Raw genomic sequence first — 22,476 nt, 5'->3', positions numbered from 1 at the left:
TTTCCCTGCACGCTTCTGCTGAGGCCGGTGGCTTATTGGGTGACACTCCCCAGAGCAGTGTGAGGCTTTTCATATGGCGCATATACTCTGACAGCTTCAGTAAGCCATATATCAGTCAGCCAGTGAAACGGGAGAGAAAAATCGAGATGAAATGGATGATTTTTTTTTTTTTTCTTTTACTCTGTGAACTTCCTGACCACTTTGTGAAAGGCTTTTATTGTGTCACTCAGTGCTTAGCTGTTACTGGAATGAAATACTGTATATACAACACGCCGCCTAAGGCTTTCTAATTCCCCAGGTTTTGCCACTTGGGACACCCTCTCACATTTCAAGCTGTGAGTGTGACTTTTATCGAGATGGACTTGATTTGACCTCAGGAATTAGTTGAAACTTTTTCTAATGGTCCTTAGAATCATTCACTCGTTGTTGAAGGGTAGTGTGGATATTCAGAATTTCTAATCTTCTGAATATGATGAAGATTAAATACCAATCTTTGCCCGTCTCTATATTGGCATACATATGTATGCCAATATACCAATCTATCGATCCAGAGGGTGGGGATTTGGATTGTCCATCAGCTTTAAATTCAGTTCAATTCAAATGAAGAAATACCTTATTTATCCCAAAGGGAAATTGAATGTCATAAATCGTATCATGCAAGTTAAATGTTGCAGTCAGTCTTGCAACAAATCAGGTAAATGCCTTTGACCGAAAACTGGTTTTCATGACTGTCATGACATCAAAACCAGAAAGAATAACTGTCCAAACATGCAACACCTCAACCAAAAACGTATGAACCAAAGTCTACAGAAAAAACACATCAGAACTAACATGACAGAGATATTCCAACATGCTGCCACTGTTCTAAACTAAATGAACTAATTAAGAATGTTAATTTGCTCTGGTGATTGTCCTTTCTGTAGAACTGTACGGGTTTGATGTCCTAATTGACTCCAACCTTAAACCCTGGTTGTTAGAGGTGAACCTTTCACCCTCTCTGTCCTGGTGAGTGACTCAGTTCTTTCCTTGTTTCACTTATTAGTAGAATCACTCATTTAGAATATTTTAATTATCCAGCCTGCTAAGAAGACAGCTGTTCATAACTCTGTAATAGCTCTAGCTACAAAAATACTAGAGCAGCACAAGTATTTAGTTATTTGAAATATTTGTTTGTTTAAAAATGTCACACCTACTCTGTCTTTTTACAGCGATGCACCCTTGGATCTGAAGATAAAGGCTAGCATGATTGCAGACATGCTTTCACTTGTGGGTGAGTGCATGCTGAAACAATGAACAAATGCATATTTTATATTGTTTCATGGTTTTCCACTAGTAATTCATCTTGATGAACCGAGGCATTTCAAAACACTTTGAAATGCCTTGTTGCTGAAAGGTGCTATACAAATACAATTTGATTGATTGACTGATTGAGTGATTGATGTTTGGATCCTGACGCATGCATACTACCTCCAAAAGTATTCACACCTATTCAACTTTTCTAACATTTTCAGTTTCAACCACAAACTTCAAAATGTGATGACTATGATTGCATTACAAAAACAACCCTAAGCTGTGTATAAATGTGGTGTATGAAAACTAAGATCTAATTTTTGTTTCACAATTTTTTTTACAAAAAAAAAAAAAAAAATACAATCATAACATTGTATTCAACTCTTTTACTCTGATACCCCTAAATGCAGTACAGATCTCAACTAAGTCACATAATTGGGACATAAACTCCACCTCTGTCTAATGTAATCTTTAAGTAAATACAGCTAAGCTATGAAGCCCTCAAAGGTTCTTAGGCAACATTATGAAACGGCATGGTTTGTGGCAATAAGGAGACATTGTACTATTTCTTTTCAATAGGGAATTTATTCCATAAAGCCCGGACTTTTAGAGTGCTTGACTAATAACTGTTTTGTTGACAAATTCATTATGTATGGATTTCTCCACCTCCTCCAGAGCCACCACAGCACGCTCAACTCCTCCTCTAATTATAGAAATGTGAAATACATACGCATATCACACTTTCAGATGTATTTGTAAAATTAAATAATGTATTTTTTTTCTTCCATTTTACATGTATGCACTGATTCGTTACAGTTCCAACAGATTTTGGGTTGTGACGTGACAAGATGTGAAAAGTTCAAAAAGTATGAGGCACCGTGGCTTCAGGCACAGTTCAGACTTCCGTTCTTAACACTAAATCAGAATGTTGTAATTATTATATATCGTTTGTTATTATTCACCACCCTATTGACTTTGCTGCTGGTCGGTCATTCTTGTGGTGTGCAGGTTTCAAGTTGTTCGAGACAGTTGCCTATTGTCTAATGTTTTCCAGCATTCCACTCTTAAGCTGAGTTTGCGCAAACGGCTTTCAGAATAGCTGCATGGCTTTAAAGAAAGCATTCCTGTGTTGAAATATTAAACCGCAATGCTTATTAATTAGCATTAAATTACACTCAGATCAAATTGCCTACACATGCCTGAGTATTTTTTTTAATTGTCATTAAGCCTGAGCCCAAGGCTCAGATAAAAGGTGTATCTATGATGCCTCCTTTTTTCATTCATTTTTTCCATATTTATCTTGTCCTGTTTAGGGTCTTGGGTTCCCGCTATTCTTGATTTGATGTTTTCATTCAAAGAATTACTAAACCATGTTAGATCTGTAACTACTGACAATTCAGGTGTGAAAACATGTTGCTTAGAATGTATAATATCATGTAATTCCTCGCTTATTGCTATTCAGGTTATCCTCTGCCTACTTATGACTTCTATAAATATTATGAGCTCTTATGTTTATCTGTGGTCCCAGGCTAATGATATTAGAGGAATGGCTAGTATGTGCATGTGTACACTTGTGCATGCCCAAATGTGTGTGTGTGTGTGATATGCTGAGCCATGCTGTGGCTTGAAACTTTCCCCTCTGGCTCATTAAATGAAAGAGTAGAATCATAAATTGCCAGTTATCTTTGGACTGAGACGTTCCTTGCGGGTCTGGAGAAAATGAGCAGTGGCATGTAAAACATAGCACATCTATTATGTACCAAACAAAGTCGCTGTTGGCTGATAACGCTTGGGCTGCATCCCAGTCCTGTAAATAATGACAGCATTCCATTAGCATTCATTCCCTGCCTGTGTGTAGCTGTCAACTCCATGTCACCAGTGTTTGCAATAATTGCAGTGTTTAGGCGAGAGCATGACAGGGGCCCGATGCCTGACAGCTCGAACGAGGCAGAACAAACAGCCTCGAGCTCAAAGCTGTCAATAGGCTTTATTCAGTTCATATGAGAGTGCAAGATATGACAAACAAATGTATTCAGCTGTTCACTGGGCTTTGGGAGGGTGTGGGAAGCAATAAACAATAAAATTAAACTCGTAAATATTTTTGTCAGGGTGGGAACACTTTGCTGAGATGAGATGAATGTGATGCATTTAATTCATTAGCTATTTTCTGTAAATAAATGTAGAATATTAGGATTTTCTTCACTTCTTTGACCCTGTGTTTGTTTTTATATGCTGCCTTATAAAAGGCTTATTACTCATTCAGATTTTCAAACTTCTATGTATTTTATGGGGGTTTTATGTGGTGGCTCAACACAAAGCAGTGAGTTAGGAGCTGCGGAGATTCAGAGGTCAAAACAGAGAAACTGTTGACTGGACAACTAGGTGAAATCACTACATGTGGAAGAAAACCAGCCCTGAACACACTGTTTTTGGTAAAAATGTACTGCTGGGATGCTGGTCAGATTTGTATTGGGTGAATATTTTTAAAAGATCTTTCCAATTCAATTCAGATTTAATAAAAAAAATGCTTTATTTATCCCAAAGGGAAATTAAATATTGTAATTCGTATCATGCAAGTATCTTAAAAGTGTCATTTTAGATGGTGACGTTGTGGGCAGGAAGGATCTCCGGTAGCAGCCAGTGTTGCAATAAATCTGAGGAGGCCTATGACTGAAGAGTGTTGCTGTATGACATATTGGTGTTGCTGTAATGATATGCTAACAGCTCAATATCCGGGCAGCAGAGACAATATTCCACAACAACATGTCCTACTTAACACCATCAGCTGTTGGCAAGCACTGCTAATCCACTTCACTTGCTTTTACTGCTTCTCTTTAAATCTCTCTCTGGTCGTCTAGTCAGAAACCTGGGCAGAGAAACTTTGGAGTAGAGGATATTATGATGAATGGACGAAATGGTTCCTCTTTTTCTCTCGTCCAAACTTGAGATGCCTCAATCAAAAATAATTGACAAAAAATGTGCAAATCTAAGGTAACAGAGCTGCTGTTACCTTAGATTCTACTCCAACATGCTGCCATAATGAGTGGCGTTATTCTTAAAGAAAATAACACATTTTCATTCTACTTTATAATTGGACATTACTTTGGGTTGGTCTATAATGTGAAATCCCAATAACATACATTGACCAAATATGGAACTGTTAACTGTTTAACAGCGCTAGTTGCTGGCTTTTTACTTCTCTAAATAAAAGCTAGGGGTGAAAAGTAGTCAGGTGATAGTATGCCCAACATTTTTAGGTGTTCTTCTAACTTTGATATTGTGATTTTAAAACTCTATCTACCCTGTTTTGCTTTCTATCTTTTTTTATTTTTTGAAGATTATGGTGCCAACACTCGAATAAAACCAGTTTCTCTCTCCTTGCAGGTCTTGTGGGTCAAGACCCTCTGTTGAAACAGCCTCGTTCAGATCGATTCACGAACGACAAGAAGGCGGGACCAAGGGTGCAGGTAGAGGATAACAAAGCTTTGCACTCATTCACCCTTCCTTGAGTCGCACCGCATTTTATCCTCATGCAGCAACAAGGGGATAAAACAGTACATTCCTGCAGCTGCCACTGAGCTCTTCCCTCACCCTCCTGGAAAATGTACTGTAATGCAAAACAACTGCTAATGTAATTAAAGTGTTTGAGTGACATCAGCTTGAAAAAGCTGAGAACGCTGTGCCTTAGCTTTTTTTTATCATTTCTAATCAAATGACTAATGTTCTCTTCGGGTCGTGTTGCCTAATGATGCCACGACAGCTAATTCGCTTGGCTCCTCTGCTTGACTACTGCATCAAGTTGTGGTGCAGCACTGCTGGAGGAAGATTACTAAAGCAGACAGATTTCTGCTCCACCTCATGTCGTGTTAAGGAGCTTATTTAGACATATAGTGACAATGTTTTACAGTGGCGTGTCGATGCGGTTTGTGCGTTGTCATGTGCCTTTTGTAAAGACTTAAGGGTAACACAAATGTCCTCATGCAGAAGTGTTTTTTTGCTCCAACAACCACTTTGCAGAGCAAGCTGGTTTTATTCGGTCTCAGACATATTAATCTTTTGTTTTTTTTTCCCCCTTGTAATTCCCTGATGCTTGTTGCTACGCTGCTAAAAAACTACTTGCTGCTTTTTTCTTGATTTAATTATGTGGCTTAACAATTTTTTACTGTGACAGACAGATGGCTTCTATTGATTCCTAATACTGCATTTTCACTAGGACTTTTCATTACATTAGCAAAGTCGCCCTTTACAAGTAAAAGGCTCAGATGCTGCATTGCACCACTGGCCTCAAAAGGACTTAACTACGCAGAATCTCAGATGTTCAGTGCCTTGCAAATAATGTGAACCCCTTGACCCATTTCATGTTTTATCATGCCATAGCGTCAAACTTTACGTTTTATTTAAACTGCTTTGTGATAGATCAACACAAAGTCACACATAAATTGTGAAGTGGAGGGAAATGATAGATTTTTTTTTTTTTACAACCCGAGTTCATTTGCGTGTAATTTAATATTAGTATAAATACAGTTATTCTGTGAAGCTCTTGAGATACACCAAGAACAGCAAGTTGTAGAGAAAGCAAAATTAAATTATATAACAATATCCCAAGTTTTGAATGTCTCATGAAACACTGTTAAACCCATCTAGTATCTGAAACATTATGGCACAACTGCAAACCTGGTCACACAAGGAGAGCATTATTGAGTAAAATAGCCAAAATAACCATGGTTTGAGTGGTTTAAAATTTAATGTGTACAGATGCTATCCATCCAATCTGACTGTGACAGAGTGAGCTAAAAAGGCTCAAACTCAGTCTGGTCACCAGTTATCCCGAGTCACATGCAGTTGTAATGTCATTGGTCTCTGTAAAGTAGTATTTTGGATGGACATGGACTTGGTACAAACTTCTGAGATTTTCAAATGCATATGAAGAATATATTGAAAATGTTTTTTTTTTTTTCTTTTTCATCTACATCACAATTATGCACAACATTGTGTCGGTCTGTCACATGAAATGCAAGTAAAATTCATTGAATTGCGTGATTGCCAGGTGACGAAATTTGAAAACATTCGACTAAATTATTTTTTCGAGGCACGCACTACATACATGGCTCAAAACCACACCATAGCTGTCACAGAGGCTTTGTGAGAACATTGGGCCTGCAGGGAACCTGTTCTTCCATTTCACTCTTTAACAGTTGAAACTTTTGCTGTGGGATTAGGCCATGTCACTGTTTGGCTGCCTTTACAACCCTCCAGCCGCATCAGGCAAATTAAACATAATCCCTCTGCTATTTAGATGACAAATTACGTATGTGATCCTGTGGGGTTGTGCCCAACTTACTGGCCGCTGTCCCAAACTGCATGCCAAAGTTGTCAGTCAGAGGGGCCAACCTGAATGCCAATGCATTGCAAAAATGTGCTATTTCTGTAACAGGGAGAAGAGAGAGAGAGGAAAAAAAAGCAAAACTCTTGTTGCCTGTGGCATAGTTTGCACATTTTTCATTCACAAATGGAAGTTAAATATGTATATGCAAAGGAATTATGTTTTAGTCATAGTAGTTAATTATACTTCTTCTACAAGATTGAACCTTAACATCCTTTAGGGCTAAATATAGATAATTTTTAACATTGGACACTAATAATGTTCCTATTCTTATCTCTTTACAGCACAGGACTGGCGTTAGTTCGGAAACAAATGGCGACAAGCAAAAAACTAAAAGCCTAGAAGAGAGCACTCTGAACCTGACTACTGAGGAGGTAAAGCAGGGCGTTACTTGTTGTCAGGAAAGCAGCAGAGGCCACGCTGACTTTCATGCACTGTCTTAATAAAATATGGCATCCTTTTTAATACATCATGTTTTTTTTCTTTTTCTCTTGAATGTAGATCAAAGTGCTGAGGAGGATAAGGGAGGAGTATGAGAGAAGAGGGGGTTTCATAAGAATCTTCCCCACCCAGGATACATGGGAGCTTTATGGGTAGTCAGAGCTAGAAAAGAACAGGCAGATACCTTAAAAGGCCTCAAGCTGTTACAGTCCCTTGATAACATGGAAATTCAAGATAATTTAGGATAATCTGCACGAATAAAGTCAAACCAGGGATCATACACATCCTAGAAAAGTTCAGAGCTTGACCAATATATGGAAAAGCAAATGGAGTTAAACAAAAAATCCATCCATCCGTTTGTGTTTGGATCCCCGTTACTGTAACCGAAAACATTAAAGATAAAGGAGCAGAGTCCTTATATGTAAAAAAAATCGTGTTATCTTTCAGGATCCCAATTATTTAATGTCAGAATTAGGGCTGAAACAATAAACCTGATTAATTATTTCAATCGATTATTGAAATAATTATCAGCTATTTTAACAATCGATTAATTGTTAACTTGAGTACGCAGACTCACAAACAGCCTATTTCTGGAAGAACAACAAGGTCAGAGCAGAAATTAATCCCAAGCTCGACAAAAATTATATAAAAGAAAATTTATTTCAGGTTATTTTGCTGGATTTCATCCACAGATGACCTAAAAACTGAATTTCATGACATTTCTAAAAACACATTGAACTTAAGGCTTGAAAAAGATAAACGCTATTTTGAATTGTATTTATTTTTCCACCTCTTTCTGTCAGAGCATATCTGGAGTCCAAGCCGTCACTGAACTCCTTGCTGGCAAAGCGGCTTTTCCATGGAAGGTAAGCATTCCCATTGCGGTTGGAAGGCAAGAATACATCTTTCCTTCGGCTTATGGAAAAGCTTGGATTCTCTCGTGTTTGTATTTTATACTTTGATTGCACAGGTTAGAGGAATCCTTAAAGAGATGAAGCAGCTTTTCCAACATGTTCCTCGTGTCTGCTCAGCATTGCGGTGTTGATTTGGTGACAGGAAAGAAAAGAGTGGTAGACGATTAATGCTTAGTGAGGAACCCATGTTTATTTTAGTAAAGCAGCCCCCATTTAGTTTAGTTTTGTTTTAAGCCTTCTATTTTACATATTTGTTAGGTAATGAGACTTGTTGGTTACTGGTTCAATCCGTTAGATGTTGCTGTTTGGCATTTATCTTCTTTGTTTTGGATTATCATACTTCAGGAGAAGCTACACATTATTTTAGTGTTTTTGACAAGCGGCTTGGAATTTAAAAGAAGCATCTTCCTCCTTTCTAATTGTTGAACAATACAAATCCAAATAACAATGCCCCACATGCTGTTCTGTTGTCAGACCCATGAACAGGAACACTCACCTGATGGCGGACACAATTCGTGGCCGTCACGTTGTTCAGTATGAGAGGAAGCTGCTGTCTCTGGAAGCACAAAAAAGGAAAGAACGCCACCTGACTCATCACACTGCTACGAGGGGAAAAAAACGGAGTAGGTCTGATGTATTCTGCATGTTACTGTGTGTGGAGTTAAGTAGAACAACATAACATGTTACAGCACTTTTGATTTCAATAAATAACTCCCCTGTGTCATGGTAAGGTTGGCCAAAAATGACTCGGAATGAGTTCATTTCTTCGCAGCAACAATAAAAAAGCCCTTTCTGAGCGTATGCGTGTTTTATCCCAAATGCCTGTGATGCAACTGACATTTGTCTTTTCTTGCACTGCCGCACACCTCAGGGAAGGAATCCAAGGCCTTCCTGGCTGAAAACAGAAGCCCGGAGACCGAGGAGTGTTCTCAGGAGGAAATCGAGGAGGTGAAACAACCTCTTGAGCCACTCCCGCTCAAGGTTTTGGTAATGGAGCAAAGTAAACAAGCGGCCACACCACTGGAGCAAAGCCACAACAAACCTGAGTCCAGCTCAGACGCAGCCGTGCAAAATGCCAGGCCCGCAGTCAACCTCCGGAACGTCCTTCAGCAGGGGCGGGACCTCAGGTCAGTCTATATTCTGGGCTAATGTTAGTGTTGGATACTGCTCTTATATTTCACATTTCAAAATAATGTTTATAAACTCGCTCTGACTAGAGAGGGTGTACAAGGAAGAAGGTGAGCCTTGCATTGCAAGTATTTAGATGCCTTGAATACGTTTTTAACATTTTGTTATTGGTATTTTTTGTAATGTACCACTACATTACATGCAATGTAATGTAATGTATCTATGCAGGTTTTCAAAAAATTTTACACGTTCCTTGCAATATGAAAAAGTGGGACACACTCCTGTGTGTCCCAGGAGTTATCTTTTGTTGCAGTTCAACTACATGTGTTTTTTGAAGGTATGTCTCTACCAAGGGTGTAACTTAACTTTGTGTTGAAAGTTGATGGGGACGCATTGTGGAGAAGGAGAGTATGGATAGGTGTGATGCACCACAGTTATGTGACCTAAAGACCTTTTTAATGTGAATGTGACTCCCATATAGTCTTATATCCAATAGTCAATAAATTAGGATATACAACGTGATGAAGCTTGTCAGATTAATCGTATCTTTTGAAAATAACCTTTCTGCTGGTGTTACATACGCGAAGAGATATAAAGTTGTTAAAGATCTATATAATGTCTTATTACTTGGTGATGGAATTGCTAAAAATTTTACTTTTCAGTCTTTTTTTGTAATGGAGTCAGTCTGTATATTTGCTCAATGCTTGCCTACAGTTGAAAATAGTTACACAATTCACTAACATTTTTGTGAAGAATTATCACAATAATATAGTTGCCTTTTGTTGACTGAATACATGAAGTGCTTAAAAACATCAACATTAGATTTTGTAACAATCAAATGTTATTAAGGAATTAAAAAAAAACTGAATGAACAGCTTCTGCGCAAGTCAAATGAATCCTTGTCGGTGCAAACTTTGTATTTTTCAATCATGTGATTCTGAATTGGCATAAATATGTGCCCTGCTGAATTACACATTGCAGTTGAGATATGTGTCTTTAAAATAGTAAACTTATTTCTTTACTATAAAATTATACAATAAGGCAGGTCTTAATTCATTTTCATATATTTTTCTGTCTCGCATGTGATGCTGATGCTGTCCATATTTCTGTACTTAACATCACACGCAAAACCTTTGTAATGGCAACCAGCAATCAACAGAGCTGGACCTCAGAGCAAAAATTACATTCAAGTGTATCAGGAATTAACATTAGAAAACACAAAAACATTTCCCACACCAAAAGTACGTAAAAACAGAACATTCAGCCTGTAACAGTTTTATGTGTTTTGTTTTCAGGTTTAGTGTTTATTTTGCAGTAACTAAGAAGTAATCGTCTGAACACTCGTGCTGTTTGCTTAGCTAATTTAAACACCTGCTCTACTGATAATCTGTCAGAAAGTAGATGTGCCGGTTGCCTTATTTTTGTGCTAACTGAACTGAAACATGTCGAACTGCAGAGCAAAGGTAGATATTAAGGTTGTCAAAGTTGAGCTATAGCATAGTTAACCTACTCCCCACTTTCTTTCTTTATATGTATATATATATATATATATATATATATATATATATATATATATATATATATACACCTATGAAATGTGATTCCCTTGGACCTGTATATCTTGCTGGCGTAGCAAAACATTGCATCCGTTTTTCAGATTCTTTGTGTTTGTCATTTTCTAAACCACCTTTACTCCCACTCAATACAAAGCAACAGCACATGTGGCGCACTGCCGTGCATAGCAAGTCACATGACATCCATCTACGGGATCGCTGAGCGAACTTGCCATTTACCTTTTACAAAGGAATGCTAAAAATCATTAACTGGCTGCTAATGCTTTGAACACAATGCACAGCTACTGCGGAGTTAGTGTCCATAAATAGATGCAGGCACTTAAAGGATAAAATGTGTGTGAAATATAGGTGGGGACTGTCCCCTTCAGGCCACAGTTGGTGGGGACATATCCACACTAGTCCTTCAGGAAGTCACGCCTATATGGTCTCTACCAGCTTTGTGCTAATTGAAGCTGAGATTATGGCCCATTTCTTTTGCAAAGTAGCTCTGGCTCAGTTAGAGTATGTGAAAGGTCTTGGAACATAAAATTTCAAGTCTTGCCACTTATTCTTAGTTAGAATTTTGCATCTCCACAGCATGATGCTGCCACTACCATGCAACAACTCCTACATTTATGTTTGTAGGCTGCATGGTGGAGCACTGTTTAGCTCTGTTTCTAAATTCAATTAATACTCATGAGCCTTTTCTCAGTTGCATGCTCTTCCTGTGCATGCCTGTGTTCCATTCAGGTACCCCAGCTAGTCCAAGATACGTAAGCATAATCGTTTTCTAGAAACTGTCCCTAGGTTTGGGTGAGTGTGCCTGTGCATGTTTGTTTGTGCTTTTTGCCTCTGTGTTGCCCTGTGCTGGAACGCTGAACTGTTCAGGCTGTACCCTGCCCTTTGGCTGCTAGAGACAGCCACCAGTCCCCTTTCCACCCTGGAGAGAATGTGTACAGAAATGGGTGTATGGATCAATGTTTATTTACAGAACAACTGTACCTTCTTAATTTTTTAATAACTTTGCAGTTAAATTATATGATGTGGTTTTTCAGTTATGCTGTGCTGTGTGCAGAATGTGTTTATCTAATCTTTTAGGTTTTTACAAGTTCCAATATAAAAGTTTTCCAGCCTTTTGACTTTTAATGAGTTCTACAGGAGGTCATATGCAAACACTATGAACTGTAGTTTCCTGTATATTTGTTTCCAAGACTACAGTCTCCTGATGATTTTAAATGTTTCCTTGATATTATAACCCGGCAAAGTATTACAATAACAAGTCTGAGTTTGTCGAAAAATCTATGGGATTTCTCAGAGAGTGTATGAAGCTGGGAAATGATCATCTAATAGCACAAGACTGTTTGTGTTTCACGGGATTTTATTTTAAAAAGATACTGTTTTCTGACAGTTCTCTTGATAAGCTGACCTGTTTGAAACATTTTAGTCACTTTTGGTAGAAAATAATACTATATTTATCTTATAGTTCAATAGTTTTTTTAGTTCCAGGGATGATATCATTGAGAATTTGAGTGAAGTCTCTTGTTGTCAGGGTTTGTACTTGATCATAGACTCCAGCAAAAACAGACCTTTATTGAATGAAAACTACAAAATACCAGAAATAATATAACCATTACATATTTACATTCTTTTAACCACTATTTACAGTTAAACTTTTTGAAAAGAAATTTCCCACGTGTATTTTGTGAGTCTAATTGAGTGAAACTAATTGATTAATATGTGTGAACACAAAGTCTAGACATGGACTGGACACTTGAATATGCTTTGATTTAAATTACAGGCATCGATCTCCAGTTTCCAAGGGATGGTCTGTGCTCTCTTCTCTTGCAAAATGGCTTTTTCTTGCCACTCTTTCACAAAGGCCAGTTTTGTGGGGTCGACTACTAACAGGTGTTCTATTAAGAGATTATCCAACCTGAGCTGTGGACCTCTGTAGCTCCTCCAGAGTTACTTCGTACTTCCTGGCTGCTGTCTTGAAGCTACAATCAACCATAGTTAAAAAAGTAATCTGAATTTGATCTCAGTATTTGGCATCTGCGCTTTTCGTTTACAGAGAGTAAGAGGAGCTCCTGGAGCATACCAGCACCTGACCATATCATGTCTTTGCAAAGATAAAAATGAACTACTTTCTCTTAATTGTGTACTTTACCATTTTCAATGGTTTTCATCTCTCTGCTTTATCTTCAGCAAAGTGCAGGCTCGGGTGGCCTTTTCCTCTTACCTTCAGCGAGTCCAGCGCAGGCTTTTAGTTGAGAGCAAAACCAACTCTATGCCAAACTGGCCAGACGACAACAACGACCAAATGGTAAAGTCTCATTGATAGTCAGATATCATAACATTATTGTTATTAGCTTGTGTGCCTTGTCCTGACACTGTTGTGTTGTTCTGCTGTTTTTGTCTGTACTCTGTAGCTCTATCCTGTTCTCCCATGATTTCAGAATTTGAAATATTATATATATATATATATATTTAAAAGTTATTTACCTGTTTACTTATCCTTTAGTCAGTGTCTACTTACTGAACATATCACGAGTCTACTGGGTATATTTATACTTTCAAGGTTGTTTGTATACCTATCTGATATTTTATTTTTCTGTCCTTGCTGTCCGGGGACCGGGTAACTTTAGTTAATTTGCAGCAATGCTTTTAATGAAAAAAGTGTATGTCAAATAAAAGAGTTCTGTTCTGTTTTACTCATGTGTTCTTACCTCTCTCCCCATGTTACTTTTTAGTTCAAGTAGAATTGGTGAAACACTCCAAAGCATTGTTTCCTAACTATGAATTTCCATTGTAATTATTTAGTCATTTGTGCTACGTAGCTGAAATGTGTATTAGACATTTGTGGCCACAGTGAAGGAAAACGTGGAGTGTAAGAGGCAGTCTGACTGGAAAGTCTTCAGTATACATCATCATCAGTGACCTCAAACCAAATCAGTTAAATTGGGGAGGACTCTTTTTTTTTTTTTTTAAGAACTAAAGCAAATGGTATATTTAAAAGCAGACTATGATGAATCAGTATTTCTGCATAGCAGTGCTAAGATAATTTACATGTATTTTATTTGTCTGGACAGGAACTTGTGATACGATTCTTGAAAAGAGCTGCCATTAACCTTCAACAAGACATAAACATTGTGTTGCCCAATCACCAGTTACCTCTCCAAGATCGCAGACGCATCCTGTCCTTCCAGTTAGGAGAGTTCATCCACTGTTACAATAAGGTACTTCATCCAATAATTCAGTTTAATTACAGCATTTTGTCCTGATGAGGGACTGAAACTCGGATAACTGAGACCAGCTGCCTTCTGCTTTCCTTTTTCTTTTACAGGAAACTGAGTTGATGTCAAAGCAGGAACGTGGCGAAGAGGAGCATTGTGTTAACGAGAGTGTATTTCAAGAGTACATTACGGAAGCAAGGTTTGTGAGTCTTTAGTGGGTTTCAGAACCCACTAAAGACCTCCTTCATTCATTGCTTGGTTTTACACCAGTGTACTTGTACAGTATTTCGCGAAAGTAGTCATACTGCTTGAACCTTCCCAGATTTTCTCACCTTACAGTCACAAACTTTAATGAATTCTATTATTATTTTATGTGATAGACCAACACAACACAATGAACAATTGTGAAGTGGAATAAAACCCCACATGGTTTTCAACATTTTCTACAAATTTGAAAAATGTGTGCTTTTTTTATATACCCCAAGCTAGAATCTTGCACAACTAATTGCCGTGAGCAGTAATTTAAGGTATGTTAGAGAACATTAGTGAACGGAAAAACATGAATACACAGCCGAAAGGTCAGGAACAAAGTTTAAAGCAGGGTTGGTGCTTACACAACTGTTCCCCAAGCTTTGGAGCTCTGCTCATTCAATCGTCCAAGGCGATTGCAAGGCGTGTTAGTTTATGAAGCAGAAAAGAAACCCTTGGTAACTTTAGGAGAAATGCAGAGATCCACGGCTCATCTGGAAGAATCTGTTGACAGGATAATCATTAGTCATGCACTCCACAAATTATATGAAGAGTGGCAAGAGAAATATATTGTTGAAAGAAACCTATAAGAACACCAGTCTGCCATAAACCATGTAGGGAACTTTGCAAACATGTGGAAAATGAAACCAAAATTGAACTTTGGCCTTCATAAAGAACACACCGTGTGGTAGAAAAATAGCAGATCTCCCTCAATCCGTTGTTACCAAATGTGAAAAATGGTAGTGGCAGCATCATTCTGTGAGGATGCTTCATTTCATCAGAAACAGTGAAGCTGATCCAAAGTTAATGAGAAGTTGGGTGGAGGTAAATAGAGGAAAGTCTTGAACAGGGGTGTCAAACTCCAGTCCTCAAGGGCCGCTGTCCTGCAGTTTTTATATGTGCCACAGGTACAAAACACTGGAATGAAATGGCTTAATTACCTCCTTCTTGTGTAGATACGTTTTCCAGAGCCTTGCTAATGACCTAATTATTCTATTCAGGTGTGGTGTAGCAGAGGCAGATCTAAAAGTTGCAGGGCAGCGGCCCTCCAGGACTGGAGTTTGACACCTGTGGTCTTGAAAGTAAACTTGTCAGGAGCTCCAAAACAGACTGGTGTGAAGGTTCATCAGTTGGAATGCTTTAAATCAAATCTTATGTGTACAAACACACAATTGCAAAACTTGTTGGAATGAATGTGTGTATCTACGTCAAAGTTGTATGCTACTTTGTTTGTCACAAAAAATAAAAAAATAAAAAAACAGTAAAATAAAACAAAGTTAGTGTTTTTATAACATGAATACGTGACAAGGGGTATGAATACTTTGGCTTGGCAGAATACATGGTAATATGAGCTAAGTGACCTCATTTATTTTAATGTCTTTTTTTCCACAGTGAGAACGATCTGGAGGAAGTGCTGACATATTATACACATAGGAATAAATCAGCCAACGTCTTCTTAGGAAATAAAGTTAGAAGTGTCAAGACTCAGGATTCAGGCAGCAGGGCAAATTCTAAAAGTAAGCTCCGTATGTTTTTTTTCTTCATATTCCTGGTTTGCAATATTTTTTTTTACATTATCTTGTGATATTAAAGAACAACTTAAAACTTTCTCCTTTAAATAGCTTTGTCTGTGACCAAAGAGGACTCCAGAGCTTCAGAGTCCTCCCTCTCTGCAGGGAAAGTCTGCAGTGACCCAAACGTCAAATCCTCTGAGACTCAATTGCTTGTGCTGCGTTCAGACCAACAGGCTGAGGTTACAGCCAGTAAAACTCAACCAGATGTCCGGTCGTCTCAGCACTGCTCCGGCTTTTCTCCAAGTTCAGACTGCGCAAACATTCATCCACAGCGCTGCTCTCCTACTACAAAATCCATTCCTCTTCACTGCCCCCCACCGCCGCCACCTCCGCAGCCACCGTCTTACGCACAGTCCTTGGCCAAGTCTAACTTTTGCCATTCAGAAACTCTTTCCGATCCTCCCGCATACACCTCTGCCCCCGTCATCACGCAGCCTCCAAAAGTGAATCGGACACCCGCATCTACCACCTCTAATGGAGCTTCTGCTGTGCCACCAAGCCAGGCTTTGAGGAAGATTCAGTCTGCTACTACACCCACAACCAACTCCAAAACTACATTTGCAGTACCAAGTGCCATACCCCTCTACAGCCAGACGTTCTCTAGACCTACCTCAGCACACCAAGGTAATTACAGTTCTGTTGCATGTGGCTTTCACAACTAAATTAATGTGATGTCCTCACCCTTGTTTCTGTTCATTTTAGGGATGTACAGGAGCCGTTCCAAGCCCAAGTCTAACTCAGAGGGGACTTTGAGGGACTTGCAATCTTTGTCTGCCCAAGCCCAGTCAAATCAGCAAGCATTCATCTCAGCCCTGCAGAAACTGGCTGACAAGCAGGTTGCTCGCCACTATGCCAGCTCCAGTCACATCAACCTGCTGACACATCATGTGGGTTTCTTTTTTGTGTTGGTACATAATGATATAATTCCTTTCCGAGGTTTATCCCATGTCGTAAACCTCCTCCAATTTTTTAGCACTTAATTTAGGTTCGCTTGATCATTTGTACCAAAGGATTAATCTGCATCTAAAAAAAACACCTTCTAATATCAACACGTGAAAAGTTCAACGTTTTCTCCTTGGCTTACCATCAATACAGTGTAGGGTTGATCTGTTCATATTGTTTGGATCAGCTGATTAATAACTAAATAGCAAAATGTTTTTAATCTGAGCTTTTACAGAATTTGAATCAGATGAAGCTAAAACTTTGCCACCTGGGGAGCTCTGTGTGGAACATATTTATAAAGGGTTATTTGTTCCTAAATGCAAAATTTATATATTTTTTGTACAGTTTTGGCTTAGTTACAGCCTTGTTTTTCTCTCAGAAATGATTACTCGATTGCTGAATCAGTTAATGATTGTTTAAATTATTTCAATTGATTAATCACAATTAATCAGAATAACTGTCTCAAAATGTTTTAGATTTTATATGTAATTGTAGTGTATGTAGTATCTGCTGAAACAGGGGTGTTCTGCACATCAGGAACTAAGTTTAAGAAGATTAAGGTATGATATTGGATCCACTCTGTCAGTCTGTACAAGAGGCTATGCAGATATTAAGCAGCTGTTAGCTGACCTCTCTAGTGTTTTTTTTTTTTTTTCCAAGAAAAAAAATCTGGGCAATGTTTTATGTAGAGAAGAATCGTCAGTCTCACTGTGAGGTCTTTGATATTTTCCTTTGTTGATGCGTAAATCTGGCTTAGACCCCATGCTGATGGGCGGCGTGTAGTTGCTCATGCTTTCAGCAGACCTGTTGGAGCCGCGGAGGTCTGCTGCCTCTTTCAGCACACCTTCCTCCTTCAGCCCTCAACTCGCCTCCAGTCTGTGGGTTGGGGCGGCTGTGGGGGTGGGTCTGGAACTGAAGTTTAACGCTGGCTGGCCCAAACAGCGGTGAGCCGCATCAAGCCATGGCTCTGTGTGAGGTCTCATTATCAGATGCACCATGGGGGAGTGATTTCTGTTGATACTTAACAGGCAGCCACTTTTTTTGTGGTAATTGATGCTTATAAATGGAGGAATGTGGCAAATTGGCACTGAGCAGGGGAGTGGCAGCTTGGCTGGCTCCATCACCACCTTCTCCCATATTCTCCAATGGTTTGGCCCTCGGCTTTGGGAGACCCTAAACCTTTCCTCCCTCTTTTGCCTCACTTCATTTTTTTTTTTTTTCAGTGAAGAGTTTTTTTTTTTTTTTTGTGATGGCACCAGACCACACAGAGTGCAGGTTTTATGACTTCCCTTCTGACTGTACATTTTTCATTCTATCTGAAACTTGTTTGCTGTGTTTCCCAAGAGCAATTAATCCAGGCCATGGCAGAAGCTTTAGTCAAATAGTCCAGTTTTTGGCACTTATAGGACTCAGAGAACATTTAGATTTTTCTAAGGCTCTGATTTAAGTCATTAAATCACTTTCTGGGCTAAATGGAGAACTTTGTAAACACGAACGACACTCCGTTGCACAGTTGACCTCAGGGTTTAAGCAATTACTCACTCTCAAGCAGGGCCATATAAACAGAAAGAGACTGACACTGAGTAAAACCAGGCATGGCCGCAATCTCCATCATGCTGCTGTGCAGTGATGCGACAATATGATTGTGGATCCTTTCACCATGTGTGTCTGTTTATGTCCACTGTTGTAAGATTGCCTTGTTTTAAATAAATAGAAAGTCCCGTAAACATCACAGAAGAGGACGGTGCAGGATAGAGATGGATAGCTCCTGAGAGAACATTTATTGTTTCTGTGAATCCCTACGTTTTGTCTCTTTAGGAATATAAACAGTATCCACAACCAAATGTATTATATTTCCTCCATTTAGATTTTGTTCTTTGAAGGAATATGACTTGTCTAACTTTAGACGTAAACTAGCACTGTGGGTGTGTAACAACACACTGACACATTTTTCTTTTATGTCGTACAAGGCCTGGCAGCTCAACAGTTTTCCCATTGGACATTTTGCGCACAGGAGGAAATAAAGTAAATAAAATACCACAACGGTATGATGTATGATTAATACTCCCGTAATATTTCACTGAGACTACAAAGTAGCACTGAGATGAGGCTGATTGGGTTATAAGCACATTTCGACTGGAGAGTCATGATTACAGTTGCTCCTAAGGATGGAGGAGGCTGAGGTGAAGGTTGGATTTAGTGTTAAACAGAGACTGGCTGTGCCATGTGCTGTGTATACATTTCACATAGATACCAGAGATAAAGGCAGTCAGCTGAGGGAGGAACTCAACAGCTTAAAACACAGGATTTACTGTTACCAATGGCTTGCACTGAAAAAGAAGATGATCAGACAAAACGTGTTTAAGTACAATAAAATTAAGATGAATTATTTCTCTGTATTATTGTGTTCAGCTGACCAACCTGAACCTGGCCAATAAGATGCTGGGCCGAGAGAGTCACACACTGACCCCTAAAGCTGCTGCAATCCACAAGCCTGTGAGAACTGCTCAAGCTGGAAAAGACTATCTAGCCAGTACAAGGTAAGTTTTGCAGAGTATGGAGAAGGTTATCCGAGGGAAATCAGACATGTTATGACTAATAGTAATAGTGATCTAACATATTTTGTTTTTTATAGTCTTTTTTTCCTCTTCGTAACCACTTTCAACATTGGTTATTGTAAAAAACATTTGATTATTATGAAATTGTTTCCAAAGTGTTAGAAGCATGACAGCTTATATTTCACTTTGTGTTAGTGATTTCTTAAGCTGTATCCAGTTGTTCCTCAAGGGACTGATGTTCTTTATATGTTATGTCGTAGGTCTTCAGTCTGTATCTGACTGAAATCAATCGCAAAGAAGCAACTCAATAGATCCAGAAGTCATGATGACGCTGGTCTGAGCATTTCAGAAATGTCTGATGTACAAGCATCCCTCAGGTTTTAGTCTAAGAATGAGAAAACATACAGATATCTTCAGTGTTGTTGAGGATTTGTGCAGAATAGCTCAAATAGCTTCTTTTTAAAAATGAAGTGTTTGAAATGCCATCTTTCAATACACGATATGTTGAAACTTTAAGGAGATGGACTACAGAAGTAAAAGAGCTTATTGCTTAGTAAGAACAAGAAACTGATTCAAAATTAGACAATAAGAGATCCCATGTGTATTAAATTAAGTGTTCAGTGAGTGTTATTGGTATCGCACAAGTTTATAAAGACCCCCAATGACTCCATGGTTAATGTTACAGTAGACGTAGAGAAGTCTTGCTTTCACCTTCATGGTGTCTGGTGTCTTCGCTCTGATGGGAATGTTTATTATTTCTACTGTAAGCTCGGCTACTTTAATAGCTTATATTTAATTAAAAATCACTTCAAAGTTATCTGCCATGTTATCAAAGTTTTATATTTAGAAAACATGCACTCTGCAACCTTAAGAAAACCTTGATGTTGCTTTTGGTCCAGTTTTAGCCTTGTGCTTATTTTGCTGTGTTTTATTTGCTGTCCTCTGAGACATCGCACAGATACGCATCCCGTATGAGGTCAGATGCAATCACCACAAAGTTAAACATCATGTCTTTCTCCTGATGGACTTTAAATACAGTGTTTATGTATAGTCCTGAACTATTCTTGCTGTTTAGATTCAGTAGGGAAGCTTTAAATGTTAAAATGTGTTTGAGGAAGCCTCCTTTTACCTTCATGCGTCAGGATGCTGTTTAACTATGAAACGTTATGTTCCACTTTGGCCAAACTGCTGTCCTGAGATTTTTGTGTTTTATAGCTGCCTACTTGGTCACAGTCAATAGAATCCAAAGGCCTGTTTAATGGTCTTTAACAGAATATTAGATTAAAATTGGTTGGTCTTTGGGAAGGAATTGCCCCTCCAGGCAGTTTGGTGAAACTTGGTGCTGGAAAATGTTGCTCTCTTTATGTAATTAAAGTTGTGTTGTCACTGCCAGAACCTTTTTGGCATGAAGGGTAGCTTATCCTCCACCATGCTTTTTTGCTACAGTAACTGGGGCGAAAACAAATACAGGTAGAAATTTGCCCTGAAACTGGCACCGGTAGGGAGGACAGACTTTTTGAAATGGCTGTGGGCTAAAGTTGCAACTTACCTGTGGGAAGATTGTAAACATTTCTGATTGGTAAAAATTTCCCCTTCATTTTGTTTCTTTCATCTCCCAATTTATACTCATTAATGCTACTGAGACAGCAACACTTTTTAAGTGACTTAACAGATGAAGTTAAAGTTTTAAAAGTAAGACCGGCAGTGGTCCAGTTGGTATCATTGCCTTGCAGCAAGAGAGGCATGGGTTCTTTTTGTATGGAGTTCTCCTTATGCAAGTGTGGGTTCTCTCTGGGTACCCCGGCCTCCTCCTACCGATTTTAAGTCTGAACAGAGGAGCTGCTGCTTGTGTGTGGTTACATTGGAGGCTGTCATCGTAGTTTGAATAACTACAAACTTCTCTGTAAAACTGATTTTAGTTCATTTTCAGAGGTTAACCGCTTTGAAACTGGCAAAATTATGTTTTTAGGTAGACAATTGTAATACTGGTCAGACCACCCCCTTTGCTTTCTTCTGCTACTTGAAGTCTGGATCGGCTCAGTTCATTTAAGGTCCATACGAAATCCATTCTATACGTTTATTTTAAGTTAAGAGTGGCAAACCTTGACTTTTAAACCAGTGTAACTGATGTGAATTTATATAAACTTTGTTTTAGTCTAGCTTAACTGTTTCTAATCACATTCTGGACTCCACTGTTGAGGTGGATGTCCTCAGATCACCAGAGAAAGAGAATCTGCTCAGCGTCAGAGGACGTAATAGACCTGAAGGATCAGATTTAGGCCCTGTGTAATGGAAACCCACTCATAAAATGGCCTTGGTAGATATAAAGAAACTCATAGTCGAAACGCTTCAGAACAACTGGCTGCTGAGTACCCATAAAATATGTCTTACCTCTGTGTCTAGTGAAATTCCTCTTTTCTCACTCCTGTCACGCTACAGTGAGAAGAAAAAAAAAGAATCAAACTATCCTGGTATATGGTAATAGACCAGGAATACTATGCTATAATACACATGATCGGCCTCCACTTTTACTTTTTTTGTTGCTGGTAGTGTAAATGGCAGTGCCTCAGACAGCTTGGCCCTGATCTCTGACTCTGGTTTTCCAGTCCAGTCCTTAAATGTATCGAGCTGTCAGGGCATTCCTGGAATGTCTGGCCGTTTCCCCTTTACAAATGTTTTTATTTCCACCAACCAAGAGGGGACTTTTTATAGAATTTATTATTCACAAATGGCTTCATCTAACCTTCATGGGATACACTAGAAACAGAAATCAGCATTTGAGAGATCCAGTGCTGTCATTTTTGGTCTCAGAGTTTTAGAAATGTTACTTCCTCATGGTCTTTTAGATGTTCTTTTATCAAGCAATTCATGTTTGTGTGGATGTGTGTTTATTGTGCTGAAATATCTAATATAATTACAAATGTTTTTGATTTCATACACACTGTTTCATGAAACACTGAATTTTCTCCCCTGTTATACTTGGACCTATGGGTTGTGCCAAACATACTGAAACTGTTAAGCACACTGGCTCTTAACGACCACAGGGGTGAGGTATGATGGGTTTCAAAGGCCAGCGCGGCTCTTTGAAGTGCCGCTGCCAGGATCTAGCAGGTATGCTGCATCAGCATTCTCAGAAGTCATGCCTAAATCCTTTGTGCTGACAATTAGAGGATGTTCAATCATATAGCACATCCTGTCACAGCCACTGTTA

At 38.8% G+C, this 22,476-nt stretch overlaps 1 protein-coding gene across 10 annotated transcripts in view; it reads left to right on the top strand.

Moving 5' to 3' along the window:
- The window catches only part of ttll5 (tubulin tyrosine ligase-like family, member 5), a 65,195-nt gene that overhangs the window by 18,397 nt on the left and 24,322 nt on the right, over positions 1–22,476 (top strand). For all 10 annotated transcript variants that reach the window (XM_008400266.3, XM_008400264.3, XM_017302496.2 and 7 more), the window contains exons 14-28: positions 924–1,005; positions 1,209–1,270; positions 4,675–4,757; positions 6,958–7,047; positions 7,175–7,266; positions 7,918–7,980; positions 8,503–8,651; positions 8,900–9,155; positions 12,915–13,032; positions 13,799–13,945; positions 14,053–14,141; positions 15,584–15,708; positions 15,814–16,389; positions 16,468–16,652; positions 19,120–19,247. In XM_008400266.3, the coding sequence (XP_008398488.2) occupies positions 924–1,005; positions 1,209–1,270; positions 4,675–4,757; positions 6,958–7,047; positions 7,175–7,266; positions 7,918–7,980; positions 8,503–8,651; positions 8,900–9,155; positions 12,915–13,032; positions 13,799–13,945; positions 14,053–14,141; positions 15,584–15,708; positions 15,814–16,389; positions 16,468–16,652; positions 19,120–19,247 (2,245 nt within the window). The remainder of the gene's footprint in view (positions 1–923; positions 1,006–1,208; positions 1,271–4,674; positions 4,758–6,957; positions 7,048–7,174; positions 7,267–7,917; positions 7,981–8,502; positions 8,652–8,899; positions 9,156–12,914; positions 13,033–13,798; positions 13,946–14,052; positions 14,142–15,583; positions 15,709–15,813; positions 16,390–16,467; positions 16,653–19,119; positions 19,248–22,476) is intronic.

The sequence above is a fragment of the Poecilia reticulata genome, chromosome 22, assembly GCF_904066995.2.
Source record: "Poecilia reticulata chromosome 22, P_reticulata-male-v2, whole genome shotgun sequence".
Lineage (NCBI taxonomy): Eukaryota > Metazoa > Chordata > Actinopteri > Cyprinodontiformes > Poeciliidae > Poecilia > Poecilia reticulata.
This window is presented reverse-complemented; position numbering and strand designations above follow the sequence as displayed.